The following is a 13,114-nucleotide window of genomic DNA, read 5'->3' as shown; positions in this document are numbered from 1 at the left end:
AGAGTCTGCCTGAGTCACAGGAAAACTCCACTACCACTGCTTCTTGTTTTCCAGTGAGCAGATGAAGACGAGAAAGAAAAGAAACATCTCAAAAGGAAAAGAAGAAAGAACAAAACAAAGGCCAAGCAGAGCTACAAATGCAGCAGAGTAGCCTCCTACCCACAACACAACACACAGATTCCCAATCATCTACTGCTTTACTTACTAAGGAAGACACCAGTGCAGAACTAGACACACTGGGGACTTTGTCCACAATGGCTTGTTTCATATATCTCTCAATGGCTTGTAGCATTGTAGCCTGTGAGGGGGAAAAAGAGAAGTGTTGATACTTAGGAAGCAGACCATAAAAGCAGTATGAGGCAAAAATACACACACAGCATATTCAAAATGCATCATGAACTGTTCTGCAAGGGAGAGATTAGTATCAATTGCCTGGTCCTGGAGGTTTAGTGACAGAAACAAAGTCTACAGCAAAGCAATCTTAGATCAGAAACCAGAGCTCCAAAGCTCCTGCCTTCTCACTCCATGTTTACAGTGCTCCAGCTCCACAGAGCTCCTCGCATCTGCAGCAGGCTCCAGAGCTGTCCTCCCTACAGCAGAAATTCCATTACCACTACAAGAATACACCCTGCAAGAGAGGGCTTTTCTATTTTAATTTTCTATTTTAGTACTTTTCTATTTTATTCTATTTTAAACACACTCATCTCTCCCATGACAGAGATGTGATTTGGACTTACATCAGTGATCCTGCAGAGTGCTCTGATGGCCGGGCCTCGGTACACATCTTCCTTCCCTGTCATGTCTTTGGTCAAACTGAAATAATCATAGACACTCTGTTAACACCACTTTAACATCCCAATGCCTGGTCTTTTTGTGACATTTGCCTCATCTCACATAGCTGTTGGTCAAGCTGTTACCACCTAACTGCTGAGCTCTAGTACTGGCTAGAAACAACCTCTTAATAATCAGCTACTTAAGAATTAACAGCATGGGATTCTGTGGAAACAGAGAACATTACAAAATGCGCAGTTCATAGAATCAGAGAATCAGAGACTGGTTTGTGTAGGAAAGGATGTTAAAGCTCCTCCATTTCCAGCCCCCTGCTACGGGCAGGGACACCTTCCACTAGAGCAGCTTGCTCCAAGCCTCTGTGTCCAACCTGGCCTTGAACACTGCCAGGGATGGGGCAGCCACAGCTTCTCTGGGCACCCTGTGCCAGTGCCTCAGCACCCTCATAGTAAATAATTCCTTCCTTATATCCAACCTGAACTTCCCCTGTTTAAGTTTAAAATAATTTGTTCAAGTTTTCATAATACACCTTTGCCACATGCCTGGTTCATTCAGCTCAGTTGTTCTTCTCCTAAGTGCTTGCTTTCTACCACGTGACATTTTGAGTTAGGTAACAGCAAAGTTTCAGCTGCTGAGCAGCTTTAAAAAATATAGAAAATAAAACAGACACATCAGAGATCCCATTTTGCTCTCCAGCAACTATAACATCTATCCTGCAGTCCAAAAACCTGACAGTTCAGCTGGAGGACTGAACTGGGCTTTGCTCTGCTTGTCCCTAACTGCTCTGACAGCAAAGCAAAACAGAATATCACAGCCTTGGTGTGAAAAAAACATCAAGAACCAACAGTTAAAAGGAATCAAAACCAACTCCCCCCCTATCAAGAAACCCACAAGAAACCAAAGTTTCATCCAACTGAGAAACTGCAGGCAAGCCTCTTCCCTTTTTAGTAAAGAGTAACACCACAGGAAGAAGAAATCAACATTTCATGTGGTAACATACTCTGTATCATAGGACAGTTTGTTTTCCTTTCCTTTATTATCCTTCATAACGGAGAATTACAGCAGCTAAAAGAAACACAGAGATAGAGCTACTTGTTTAGGAGCTCTGATACTGTGCTGTCTGTGGTTCTACTACCTGCTTGTGACTATGATGACGTCCTCAGAAATATTGGCCATCTCTTTGATGGTAAAGTAACACATTCTTCTAAGGGTTTGCTGTGAAAATGTAGTGCAGAAAACTATTAATGGCAAGCATAAATAAACACTTCCTACAAGTTTTGAAGTTAAATAAAAGTTCAAATATTCAACTTTAAATTTTGAGCAAGCTTTTAAATAGAACACCCTCTTCCCCACTTCTATACAAAGATAAAGCAGTGGTGTACAAAGCACACAAGTTAAATTGTGTTTGATAACTGGGGAATAGCCTTACTGTCAGTTATCAAACAAATCAGGAGAATAAACATATCTCTATCTTGTAAGATAAGACTAAAACCAAAAATCCACGTTAATCATGATAGAAGTGAAACATCTGAATGCAGAAGCCTCACAGTTATCACTTAAAAGCTTTAAACCCAACTTCCTCTGATCTATTTGCTATTGTAAAGCAAATATCCAAAGAGCACTGACACTTTAATTCTTGGAAAGCAAATAACACATTTACATCAACCACCCCTCCCGCCCTTCCAACACATGGATATGAGAAAGGTCCCAAGCACTCTGTAGTTCCAACACAGTTCCATGTTCAACATTCCTCAGTCAAATCTCTAAACACCTGAGGTGCCAGTTTATAGTGAACAAAAATTAATGAATAAAAACTCTTCTGAGTTCTTACACTCTGCAAAAGAGATCAGAGAAGGAATTTACACTGGGCTAAATCCAAAGTTTAATCTAGCTTTCTTAGGATGTTCTCACCCCTTGACTCCATGGTGATTCCTGAATAGAGCAAGCTGTTCTAGGGAATAGCTGGATTTAGTCTACAGGCAACTTTTAAATTCTACTTTGAGTTCAGCAGATGGTGATTATTTGTAAGTGTAAGAAACAGTCATAAAATGATACTGATTTGTATATTAAAGGCTTTTGTCATGATTCACATGCTTTAGAACAGTAATTCAATGCAGAAAAGAATAAACCCAGCACCAAATACAACCTGCAGAAGTAACTCTGTGTTATTATTCAGTCACTTGTTTCCAGACCATGACTTGCCTCCAGCTAGTACTTGGCGTGCACAGCTTGTTCTTTGAAGTGCTCACCTCCCACATCCCAACATCCAACTGTAGTTGGATGTAATCTGTAGTTACCACAAATTCAGACAAAAGCAGGGAGGCAGCAAGTGCTAAACAACCAGGTACTTACATCATTGGATTGAAATAATCTGGTCATTGCAAAAAAAGCTTCTGTGGCTTCAGTGGTTCCAAAGTGTTCACCCTGAAAACAGCACATAAGAAGCAAGAGAAAAATCACCATTGTTACTGAGCTGCCTCCACCTTTCAGCCTCCATTTTTAACACCTACCCACACACCAAGGATCTTTGCTTTGAGGCTTTTTCTCATGTTAGAAACCATCCCTCCCTCACCTCGTGTTTCCTGAGGAGTACCCGTCAAATTTACCACTACTAGCTACTTGGTTTCAACAAATGCCATCCATAGCTGTACAGCAATGGAACAGTTTGTTAAGTAGCCTGTGCTCCCTTTTCTGGCATCCTTGGTTTTGTCTTACCTAAAAGGGATCTACTTGCTGCCTGAATTAAGACTGAACAGCAGAGGTCCAACCTACTTTGATGTTAAATACAACCTGACACACACGAAACCTGATCTACATAAACATCTGAAGAAAATCTTTCTTATCATGCTTCTAATTTAGCCCCAGACAAAAAGACACCCTTCTACCTCATCACTTCTTGGCCTATGTTTTCACTTCGTCTCAGCCATTCCCACTTTAGCTGGGCAAACACAAGTGTCTCTTTCATTGCACAGGGCTGTGATGGCCACAGATCAAGCAGCAGCTCTCACTTGGCACTCATGGAAAAAGTATTAAATGCTTCAGTGATATGTATCTCACTCCAGTTAGCAGCAAGTCAGAGGGAAGAACATAATACTAAAGCATAAACACCCCATTCTGGATCTCCTTAAAAAGCTACCTCCCAAATCTGTCAGGAAGAGGTACAAAACTTCTTTCACACTGAAAGCTATCAGAAATTAGAATCACAGCATCACAGAATGGCTTGGCTTTGAAAGGACCTTAAGCTCATCCAGTTCCAACCCCTTGCCAAAGGCAGGGACACCTCACACTAGACATGTCTCTCAAGGCTCTGTGCAACCTGGCCTTGAACACTGCCAAGGATGGAACATTCACCACTTCTCTGGCCTCATCACCCTCACAGTAAAGAACTTCTTCCTTATATTAGCCTTGGGAATATTCATTCTGGCTGGGAAGAAATGATAACACTTACCTGGTTCAGCAAGTAAAGGATTTTGGTAAGGATGTGCAGACATCTTCGTGGATTTATAGGGGTCTCGTTAAAGATACGAGCCTACAGACACAGCATAAAGAGAGTATTACAGTGTAACTCAACAATCATCATTTCTCTTTCATCATAAAAAGTAAAGCCGTTTGTTTTCAACCAAGTAGCTTTTCATTCTAAAAATGTGTCCCAGAGAACATATTCTTGTCATCCAGCTCAGGCATATTTAGTTTGCTGGATGGGCAGCAGCCTGAGCAAATGACAACTGGTACCCTCTGGAACTAGCAAACTAACAACTTCATCTTTCAACAGCATCTGTAGCCCAAACACTACTTGACAGTAGGAACACTTCTTTTAGCTACTTGCAACCAACAAAATTCAGCATTATTTCACAACAGAGTCACTTCATCACTAGCAATTATTCCTGGAGAACACAAAGAGAAGCAGGAAAACCTGCTACACACAGTAGGTCGAATGAACATAGGGAAACATGGAAGACACCAGTAAGAGCACCCCGAGATCTCACATGTCCACATGGAGGGCATAAGCCACAGATAATCATAGAATAGTTATGGTTGGAAAGGACCTTAAGATCATCTAGTTCCAACCCCCCTGCCATGGGCAGGGACACCTTACGCTAAATCGTATCACCCAAGGCTCGGTCCAACCTGGCCCTGAACACTGCCAGGGATGGAGCATTCATAACCTCCCTGGGCAACCTATTCCAGTGCCTCACCACCCTAACAGGAAAGAATTTCCTTCTTATATCCAACCTAAACTTCCTCTGTTTAAGTTTTAACCGGTTACCCCTTGTCCTGTCACTACAGTCTCTAATGAAGAGTCCCTCTCCAGCATCCCCATAGGCCCCCTACAGATACTGGAAGGCTGCTATGAGGTCTCCACGCAGCCTTCTCTTCTCCAGGCTGAACAGCCCCAACTTTCTCAGCCTGTCTTCATATGGGAGGTGCTCCAGTCCCCTGATCATCCTCATGGCCCTTCTCTGGACTTGTTCCAAGAGTTCCTGCTGATCATGCTCCTTTTGATGCAGCCCAGAATACGGCTGGCTTTTGGGGCTGCAAGCGCACACTACCAGCTCATGTTCATTTTCTCATCAACCAACACCCCCAAGTCCTTCTCCGCAAGGCTGCTTTGAATCTCTTCCCTGCCCAACCTGTAGCTGTGCCTGGGTTACTACAGATAAACCCCTCAGAGACTAACTTGATAGACTCCCAGACTGATTTGAGTTGGAAGGAACCTTAAAGCTCATCCAGTTCCAACCCCCTGCCACAGGAAGGGACATCTTCCACTAGAGAGGCTTGCTCCAAGCCCCTGTGTCCAACCTGGCCTTGAACACTGCCAGGGATGGGGCAGCCACAGCTTCTCTGGGCACCCTGTGCCAGCACCTCAGCACCCTCCCTGACCTGCTGCTCACACTGTGCGGGTGCAGCCCAGCACTCAGAGGGGATTCTGGGCTCAAGCACACACTGAAGTCGGGTCATGGAGAGCTTTGTCACCCAGCAACCCAAATCCTTCCCCTCAGGGCTGCTCTCAAGCCATGTGCATTTAATTTACATACCCCGTGCTTTTAAATTAACTGTTTGAATACAGCCATTCAAATTTGGGAGCTGCAGCGCAGAACTTCCTCAAGCTGCTAACACACTCTGAAGGAAAAGAGTTCAACAGTCTGATGACCATTCATACCTCCTGCAGCACAGCACTCTTCTCCAAATGCTGGAAAGGATTAGAGCCACTACCTGAGGAACAAAAGAGACCTCTCAGTTAAGGAAATGCATTCCTCACAAAAAAAAAAAAAAAAACAAAAACAAAAAAAACGAACTGGAGGAACAGTCCCTAAACTTTAAAAAACCACCCCATGCTACAGTGAAATCCCTGATGTTCTCCACCAAGAGCTTTGAATCCACTTTCCTCAGCGGTATATTCACAGGTACAGGAGGAAAAGGTGTGGAGGAAGCAGTACCAACGTAGCTGGAAGGCAAGGAAGAACAGTGTAATACTCCCTCTTTACATAAAGCCATTTACTCTATTTTTCCCTAGTACCCCTATTTTTATTCCTTCAGGCACAGAAAGCACTGAAGGCATCAGGACAGAGCTAATGATCTGGATCTCAAACAGAAGTGCATCAATCAATTATCCACTAAAATGGGCTACTCAGCAAGCTCTAAATAGAGTCTGGCTTCCACACATCACAAAATCATTAGCAGCAGAGTATCATCATCCTGTAACACCTCAGCCTTTCAACAGGCCAGAACCAGCCCTTGAGAGTAATAACTTATTGGTGATGACACTTGCTATTGTCAGCTGCAGACAGCAGCCTTCTAATCCATTCCCAGTGAAACCAGCCCTAACAGCCACTGTTGCAGATACATAACCCCCTCCAAACCCTCACTACTGCTTCTAACCCTTTTCCTTCAGCAGAGATTTTTCCTTTTCAGCTCATTTATTCTTCACTTCTTACATCCAAAGCAAAAGGAAATTGAGAACGAAATGTCTCTCAGTCCAGCTGGGCTCAGAAGACCTATCAGCAGCAGCAACATATAACTCAAGACAGCACAGAATCACAGAATGGCTGGAGTTGGAAAGGACCTTAAGATCATCTTAAGCTGCACATGCTCTTGGGGTGCAGCCCAGCACGGGGGGGGGGGGGTGGGGTGTGTGTGTCTGGGCTCAAGCACACACTGAAGCCGGGTCATGTTCAGTTTCTCATGGACCAATACGCCCAAATCCTTCTCCGCAGGGATGCTCTGCGTCAGCTCTCCACACAACCTGCAGCATCAGTTACTACAGGAACCTAAACTTAATTTCCAGGAGGTTTCATGGAGGGAAAAAGTGCAAGCGATGGCCTCATCCACAACAACTCTGCCTGACGGGATGGTTTTATCCCGCCCACAGGGTACTTTACTACAGCCGGTGCTAACGCAGCCTAAACCCCAGTGCACGCAGCCAGCTGCTGCCCAGCTTACCAGGCGGAGGTGCAGACCCCGACCAAACCCTCTCCTTCTCATGCTATGAAGGAGGAACAGACCCAGCCGCAGCCCGCAGGCTTGCGGGGAACAGCTTCCCTCCAAGCGTGACCCCAGGGGCCGGTGCGGGCCCTGCACCCCGCAGACCGTCCCGAAGAGCCGGGGGAGGCTCAAACGCCTGGGCACAGAAAGCAAACGGTGCTTCCTTCCCCAGCAGTTACCCCCTCTCACCTCAGCGGCCATGACTTACTTACTTACTTCCTCCCTCACCTCAGCGGCCGCTACAAGCCGCGGGACGCTCTGAGCGCCTACCGATCGCTCCGCACAGGGCGGTGCCGCCGTGCCCCCTCCCCTCAGCTCGGCCCTGCCGCCGCCAGCCCCATACCGGACTCCTCGTCCTTCTTGTCAAACTTCTTAATCATGGCGCCGCCCGTCACCCTCTTCCCTCCGAGCCGCACCGCCACGGGGACACCCGCCGGAAGTCCCGCCGCCTCAGGGCACGCTCTGCGTTCTGATTGGCCTGCGGAGCTGACGCTCAACGCCCATAGGCTGCGGAGGTGAGGGAAGACCTCATGGGGGCTGAGGCAGGTCCGGGGGTGAGGGCGTTCCTTAAAGGAGCCGCGTTGCCATTTTGTAGGGGGGTGGTAGCGCCTTCCTGCTGCGCCCTGAGGTGGTCACAGCTTCCCTCCTAATTGTCCTTTATGGAAATAATAAAGGTGGAAGGTAGTTGACATTAATACCTCGGTCAGGTCTTTCTTACAAATGGAGCAGAAAACTTGGGATAGGATCCCTGAAAATCCCCAGAGCTGGTATGGATCCCCCATTGTGGTACCATTCCTCACAGCGATGGCTGACCCATGAGGCACCAGAGGGGTCTATTGGGTTGTGGGTGCCACTGAGCTGCTCAGCAGCCACTGGCCGTGCTGGAAACCATCACTGCCGGGCACAGGGATCATAGAATTATGGAATGGTTTGCGTTGGAAGGGACCTTAAAGTTCCCGCAGTTCCAACCCCTGCCACGGGCAGGAACACCTTCCACTAGAGCAGCTTGCTCCAAGCCCCTGTGTCCAACCTGGCCTTGAACACTGCCAGGGCTGGGGCAGCCACAGCTTCTCTGGGCACCCTGTGCCAGCGCCTCAGCACCCTCACAGGGAAGAGCTTCTGCCTAAGAGCTCATCTCAGTCTCCCCTCTGGCAGGTTAAAGCCATTCCCTTTGGCCTGTCCCTATGTTAGCGTAAGAACTGACACATGACCACCGGAATGGTTATATGACGTGCCTTATTGCACGCGCCCAAATCTGGCTTCGACCCCGTCACATCGCGTTCGCAATTTATACACTAAAAATTTCGTAACTAATACATATTCAGCACAGATTACTTCATTGACTAATACATATGCATCAAGGATTACTTTATTAGTCCATTACGACATCAGCCTCTTCTACGCTTGTGCAGCCCCCTCTGGTGGTCGTCCGATGAAGTAAGGAATCTTCCTCCCCTTATTCTTTTCACCTCTCTCTTCGTTGGACAGGCCCCAACCATTACGTGGATGTCAGCATTCTCACTTCCTCGCTTGGCTTGTCCTTTTATGTTGCAATGATTTCACAAAGCTACCAGTATTGCAGAGATTAAATTTTCTGCTGCTTAAGATACATGGTTTCTATTTCTAGACAAAGCTTCCTTGTAAGCAATACAAAATTATGAACGTCTGTATTATCAAGACGCACAGTTAGACAAAGCTTCCTTGTTCTAAACTACAAGGTCTTAGGCCAGATATCCTGTGTCCTTCTCCTTGTTATGTTAGTTTCTACTGTTGAGGCTACCACAGCAAAGTTACAACATTCTTTTAATATACAGAAGTCTACTATTGATTCGAAAACTTTTAAATATAGTCATTTCTGTTGCTCTACATAATTATTTTAACGTAAAATTTCACTCTTTTTCTAACCCTTGTTCAAAGCCCCTCTCCACATTTCTTGTAGCCCCTCTAGGCACTGGAAGCTGCTCCCAGGTCTCCACCCAGCTTCTCTTCTCCAGGCTCAAGAGCCTCAATGTTCTCAGCCTGTCAGGCCATTTGCAGTTGATTTAAGATGACTCAGCTCATTAGCAAGGGGGTCTCTTGGTTATCCCTTTAATACCAGGGAAGATTAGAACTAGTGTGAATTCTTTGACCTGGGGATGGCTATGATGATGAATATGTGGTAAGTTCAGAACTTGTTTTAGTTTCATACAGGTGGCCATTGGGCTGACAGTTTCCTTTCAGATCTAAATCTGTAAAGAGAGAGCAGCAAACCTGCCCAAAACACCAACAATACTGTAGCTCATAACTTTAGGTCCTTCCCCAAAACCTTCCTCCTGTTGTGCCCTAGGGAGAAAGGATTTGTGAGTTCGGAAAGGAAGGAAGGAATAACTTCCTCTGTCTGTTTTCAGAATTCCAGCCCAATCTCTCCCAGGCATTTGTACTTCTGTTTATTGTGTTCATGTTATCACTCATGGAAATACAAGTCAGATCTCAGGAAAGTGCCTGGTTTAGGGGCTTGGATGCAGCAAAGGCTCCTTCGGGATTCTGAGAGTGTCTCTCCTCAGCTGCTCAGTAGAAGCTACAATGGGCTTTGACTCCCAAAGCGATTGCCCCATTTTCTGCTCTCTTTGAGCCTCACGCATGTTTGAGGAAACGTGTTTAAGCTTTACAGATAACCACCGTAAATACTATTTTTCCTCTCTGCTTTTATATGCTGTTATTATGTGCTTCTGCAATTAAAGCCACGCATGCCAGGGTTCTCTTGGCAAAATACTGCTGCCTCTCTTTGTCTTCGCTGGGGATATATTTGGTGCATAGGAGGAGAATTTGGTGCCTTCCAGTGGGAAGTCATGTCCCAGCAACAAGGTTTTGTGTTGCAATGATGGGATTATAGCGAGTGGAACTTTGGCATTGCTCTCCTGAAGCTGGGTGGAGGAAGGGGTGGGTTCCTGGCCTGTGCAGGCATGGCAAAGTAGGGGTATTGATGGGGCTGCAGTGGAAATGGTTAACCCACATGGGTGCAATGACAAGAAGATGATACGCAAGAAGATAGGCTTTGGGGTTAATATAGTTTTGGTAGATAAAGCAGAATGAAATAGGAAGACCAGGGGAACATGCAGTGTGTGAAGGCAGACATATTTTTCCATCCCAGCATTCCCGGTCAGTTGCCAGCACCGATAATAAATGCTCGGATCAATGTAGGGATAATGCAGCCACTCCAGCCGAGGAGCCGGCTTCATTTGGAGCTCTGCTCGGATGCCTCTGTACAAACACCCATAGTACGGGGAACAAACGAGGAATTAGGGATGTGTGCACGTCTACGGGGATATGATGTAATAGGCATCGCAGAAACCTGGTGGGATGGCTCCTATGCCTGGAGTGTTGGAATGGAAGGTTAGAGACTCTTCAGAAAAGACAGGCCTGGCAGATGGGGATGAGGAGCTGCTATTTGTGTTAGGGATAGGCTGGAGAGTATGGAACTCTGTCTGGGGAAGGTGAGCAGTCAACAGAGACTTTGTGGGTCAGGCTTAAAGGGAATATAGCTATGGGAGACATTAGTGTGGGGATCTGTCACAGAGCGCCTGATCTAGAGGACTCTGCAGATGAAGTGCTCTGTAGACAGATAGGAACAGCCTCAAGCTCTCAGGCCCTTGTCCTCACGGGGGACTTCAACCACCCTGATACCTGTTGGAGGGACGGTACGGCCCGGCACAAGCAGTCCAGGAGCTTCCTCGATTGTGTGGAAAACAACTTCCTTCTGCAAGTAATAGAGGAGCTGACAAGGAGAGGTGCCGTGCTTGACCTCGTGCTCACCAACAGGGAAGGGCTGGTAGGAAATGTGACGCTCCAGGGCAGCCTTGCTCATAGCAATCATGAGATGGTCGAGTTCGAGATCCTCAGGCCAGTGAGAAGAGCGTGCAGCAAGCTCACTGCCCTGGACTTCAAGAGAGCAGACTTTGCCCTCTTCAGGAGCCTGCTTAGTAAGGTTCCATGGGACATAGCCCTAGAGGGCAGGGGGACTCAAGACTCTTGGTTGATATTCAAGGATCACCTCCTACAAGCTCAGGAGTGTTGCGTCCCAGCTAGAAGGAAGTGCAGCAGGAGGGCCAGGAGACCTCCTTGGATGGATCAGGAGCTGCTGAGGAAACTTCAAGTTTGCCGATGACACCAAGGTCTGTGGTTCGGTTGATAGGCTGGAGGGAAGGAATGCCATGCAGAGGGACCTCGACATGCTTGTGAGGTGGGCTGATGCCAACCTCATGAAGTTTAAGCATGCCAAGTGCAAGGTCCTACAGCTGGGTCAGACCAATCCCAGGCACAGCTACAGGTTGGGCAGAGAAGAGATTCAGAGCAGCCCTGCGGAGAAGGACTTGGGGGTGTTGGTTTCATGTTCTTTTTATGTTGAGTAAACCAGAACTGCACACAGTACTCCAGGTGAGGTCTCACAAGAATGATTTCATTATTTTTGTTGTTTTTTTCCTTCTTTTACCGGTCTTTCTTTTCTCCGTTCCCTTTTCTTCTTGTCAAGGAAAAAAACAGGGAGGAGAAAAGTGCATCCCTGACTGCCCAGTGGCCATGGGCACGATGCTGCCGCTGTCACAAAGCTTCAGTGGTTGCTGTGGAGTTGCCCATGAGGAGCTGGGACCCTTTGGAACTGGTGAGGGCATCGGCGTCTCCGTGGAAACCACGGGGGCATTGTTACGACTCTTATGTGGGGTATTTAAGGCCCTGGCGCACCCTAGAGGTGGCAGTTGCCCTGTGAATCCACAGCAAGTCTGCATCCGAGGACACAGAAGATGCCAGTGGACAAGGGATCGAACGCCCGCTCCCAGCCTGCCGAGGGCAGGCCAGGAGTGCAAAGGAGGCGCCAGGTGAGGGCTGGGGCAGGAGTGAGAGGCCGGTGGTGGGACGGGGCCACATGGAGCTGCCTCGGGGCCGGGGCCGGGCTTGCCGGCACTGCGGGGGCTGCTGTGCCAAGGCAGCCGCCTCCATCACACACCTCTTCCTCCTCCTCCTGCCCGCAGGTGGGCCACAGGCCACAGCCTGAGGAAGGTCGGCGTGGGATCACGGTACCACAGCTGCCCTACCAACGAAGGTATCAGCCCATCGAGACCCAGCAGGAACAGGTAGGGACCCCGAGGGAGACAGGGCCAAACACCTTCCCAACCACGGGCATGCCGGGGCTGCTGTGGGCTGGGGCCATGGCCGGCGGGTGGCCAGCCCTTTCCCCAGCCAGCTCTGGGAGCAGGCAGCAGCCACCTGTGGGCCTGAGCCTTGCCGTGGGGCTGGCAGGGGAGCCCAACTGCATGAGCTCCCAACAGCTGGGATACGGGCGCAAGAGACACTATCACAGAGCCTCTCTCCTCGACTTCTCTTGCAGGTGGGCAGCGTGAGGTGCAGAGCGGTGCTGCCCCGCAGCATGAGGACAGAGGAGCAGACACTTCCTCGGCCAGTGGTGGTGGAAAGGACACCTCGGCCGCCACCTCGGCCAGTGAGAGAAGCCAGCAGGCTGCCTCGCCCGACATGGGCACCCTCTGCCCCTGCAGCCAGATTCACTGACATGGCCATCGGCAGGACAAGCAACAGCCAAAAGCAGCTTTGCACAACCGCTGCCCAGCAGCACCACATCCCCGCACATGGCAGCACTGTTGCGAGGCCACGGAGCTGGCAGCCTGCCCCACACAGGCCCACAGCCTGTGCCACAGCGCAGGGCACAAGAAATGTGAGCGCGGTCCTGCGCAACAACAGCGCTGAGAGCCGGGGACCCTACCAGCAGGCAGTGGCATGCCAGGACCCAGCATACAGCAGGGCTGCAATGACAAGAAGATACACTGTCAGGGCACCTAACGGCAGCAAAGCCACC

General features: G+C 48.3%; 2 protein-coding genes across 2 annotated transcripts in view; both read right to left on the bottom strand.

Moving 5' to 3' along the window:
• Positions 1 to 13,114, bottom strand: part of LOC133276777 (coatomer subunit gamma-2-like) — a 149,139-nt gene that overhangs the window by 950 nt on the left and 135,075 nt on the right. The window contains exons 9-10 of the mRNA XM_061467935.1: positions 738 to 813; positions 206 to 298 (exon numbers count right to left, since the gene is read on the bottom strand). Of these exons, the coding sequence (XP_061323919.1) occupies positions 739 to 813 (75 nt within the window). The 3' untranslated portion in view covers positions 206 to 298; position 738. The remainder of the gene's footprint in view (positions 1 to 205; positions 299 to 737; positions 814 to 13,114) is intronic.
• Positions 1,921 to 7,713, bottom strand: LOC133276780 (coatomer subunit gamma-2-like). Its single transcript, XM_061467938.1, has 5 exons — positions 7,616 to 7,713; positions 5,951 to 6,003; positions 4,238 to 4,318; positions 3,142 to 3,213; positions 1,921 to 2,004 (listed from the first exon to the last, which is right to left on the bottom strand). Exons 1-5 carry the CDS (start codon positions 7,650 to 7,652, stop codon positions 1,921 to 1,923), a joined length of 327 nt encoding a protein of 108 aa, XP_061323922.1. The 5' UTR covers positions 7,653 to 7,713.

Source organism: Pezoporus flaviventris, unplaced genomic scaffold, assembly GCF_033815535.1.
Source record: "Pezoporus flaviventris isolate CSIRO_AGI_PZ_B2104156 unplaced genomic scaffold, CSIRO_AGI_Pfla_v1 ptg000046l, whole genome shotgun sequence".
NCBI classification, from domain to species: Eukaryota; Metazoa; Chordata; class Aves; order Psittaciformes; family Psittacidae; genus Pezoporus; species Pezoporus flaviventris.
The sequence above is the reverse complement of the archived record's forward strand: the minus strand, read 5'-3'. Positions and strand labels throughout refer to the sequence as shown.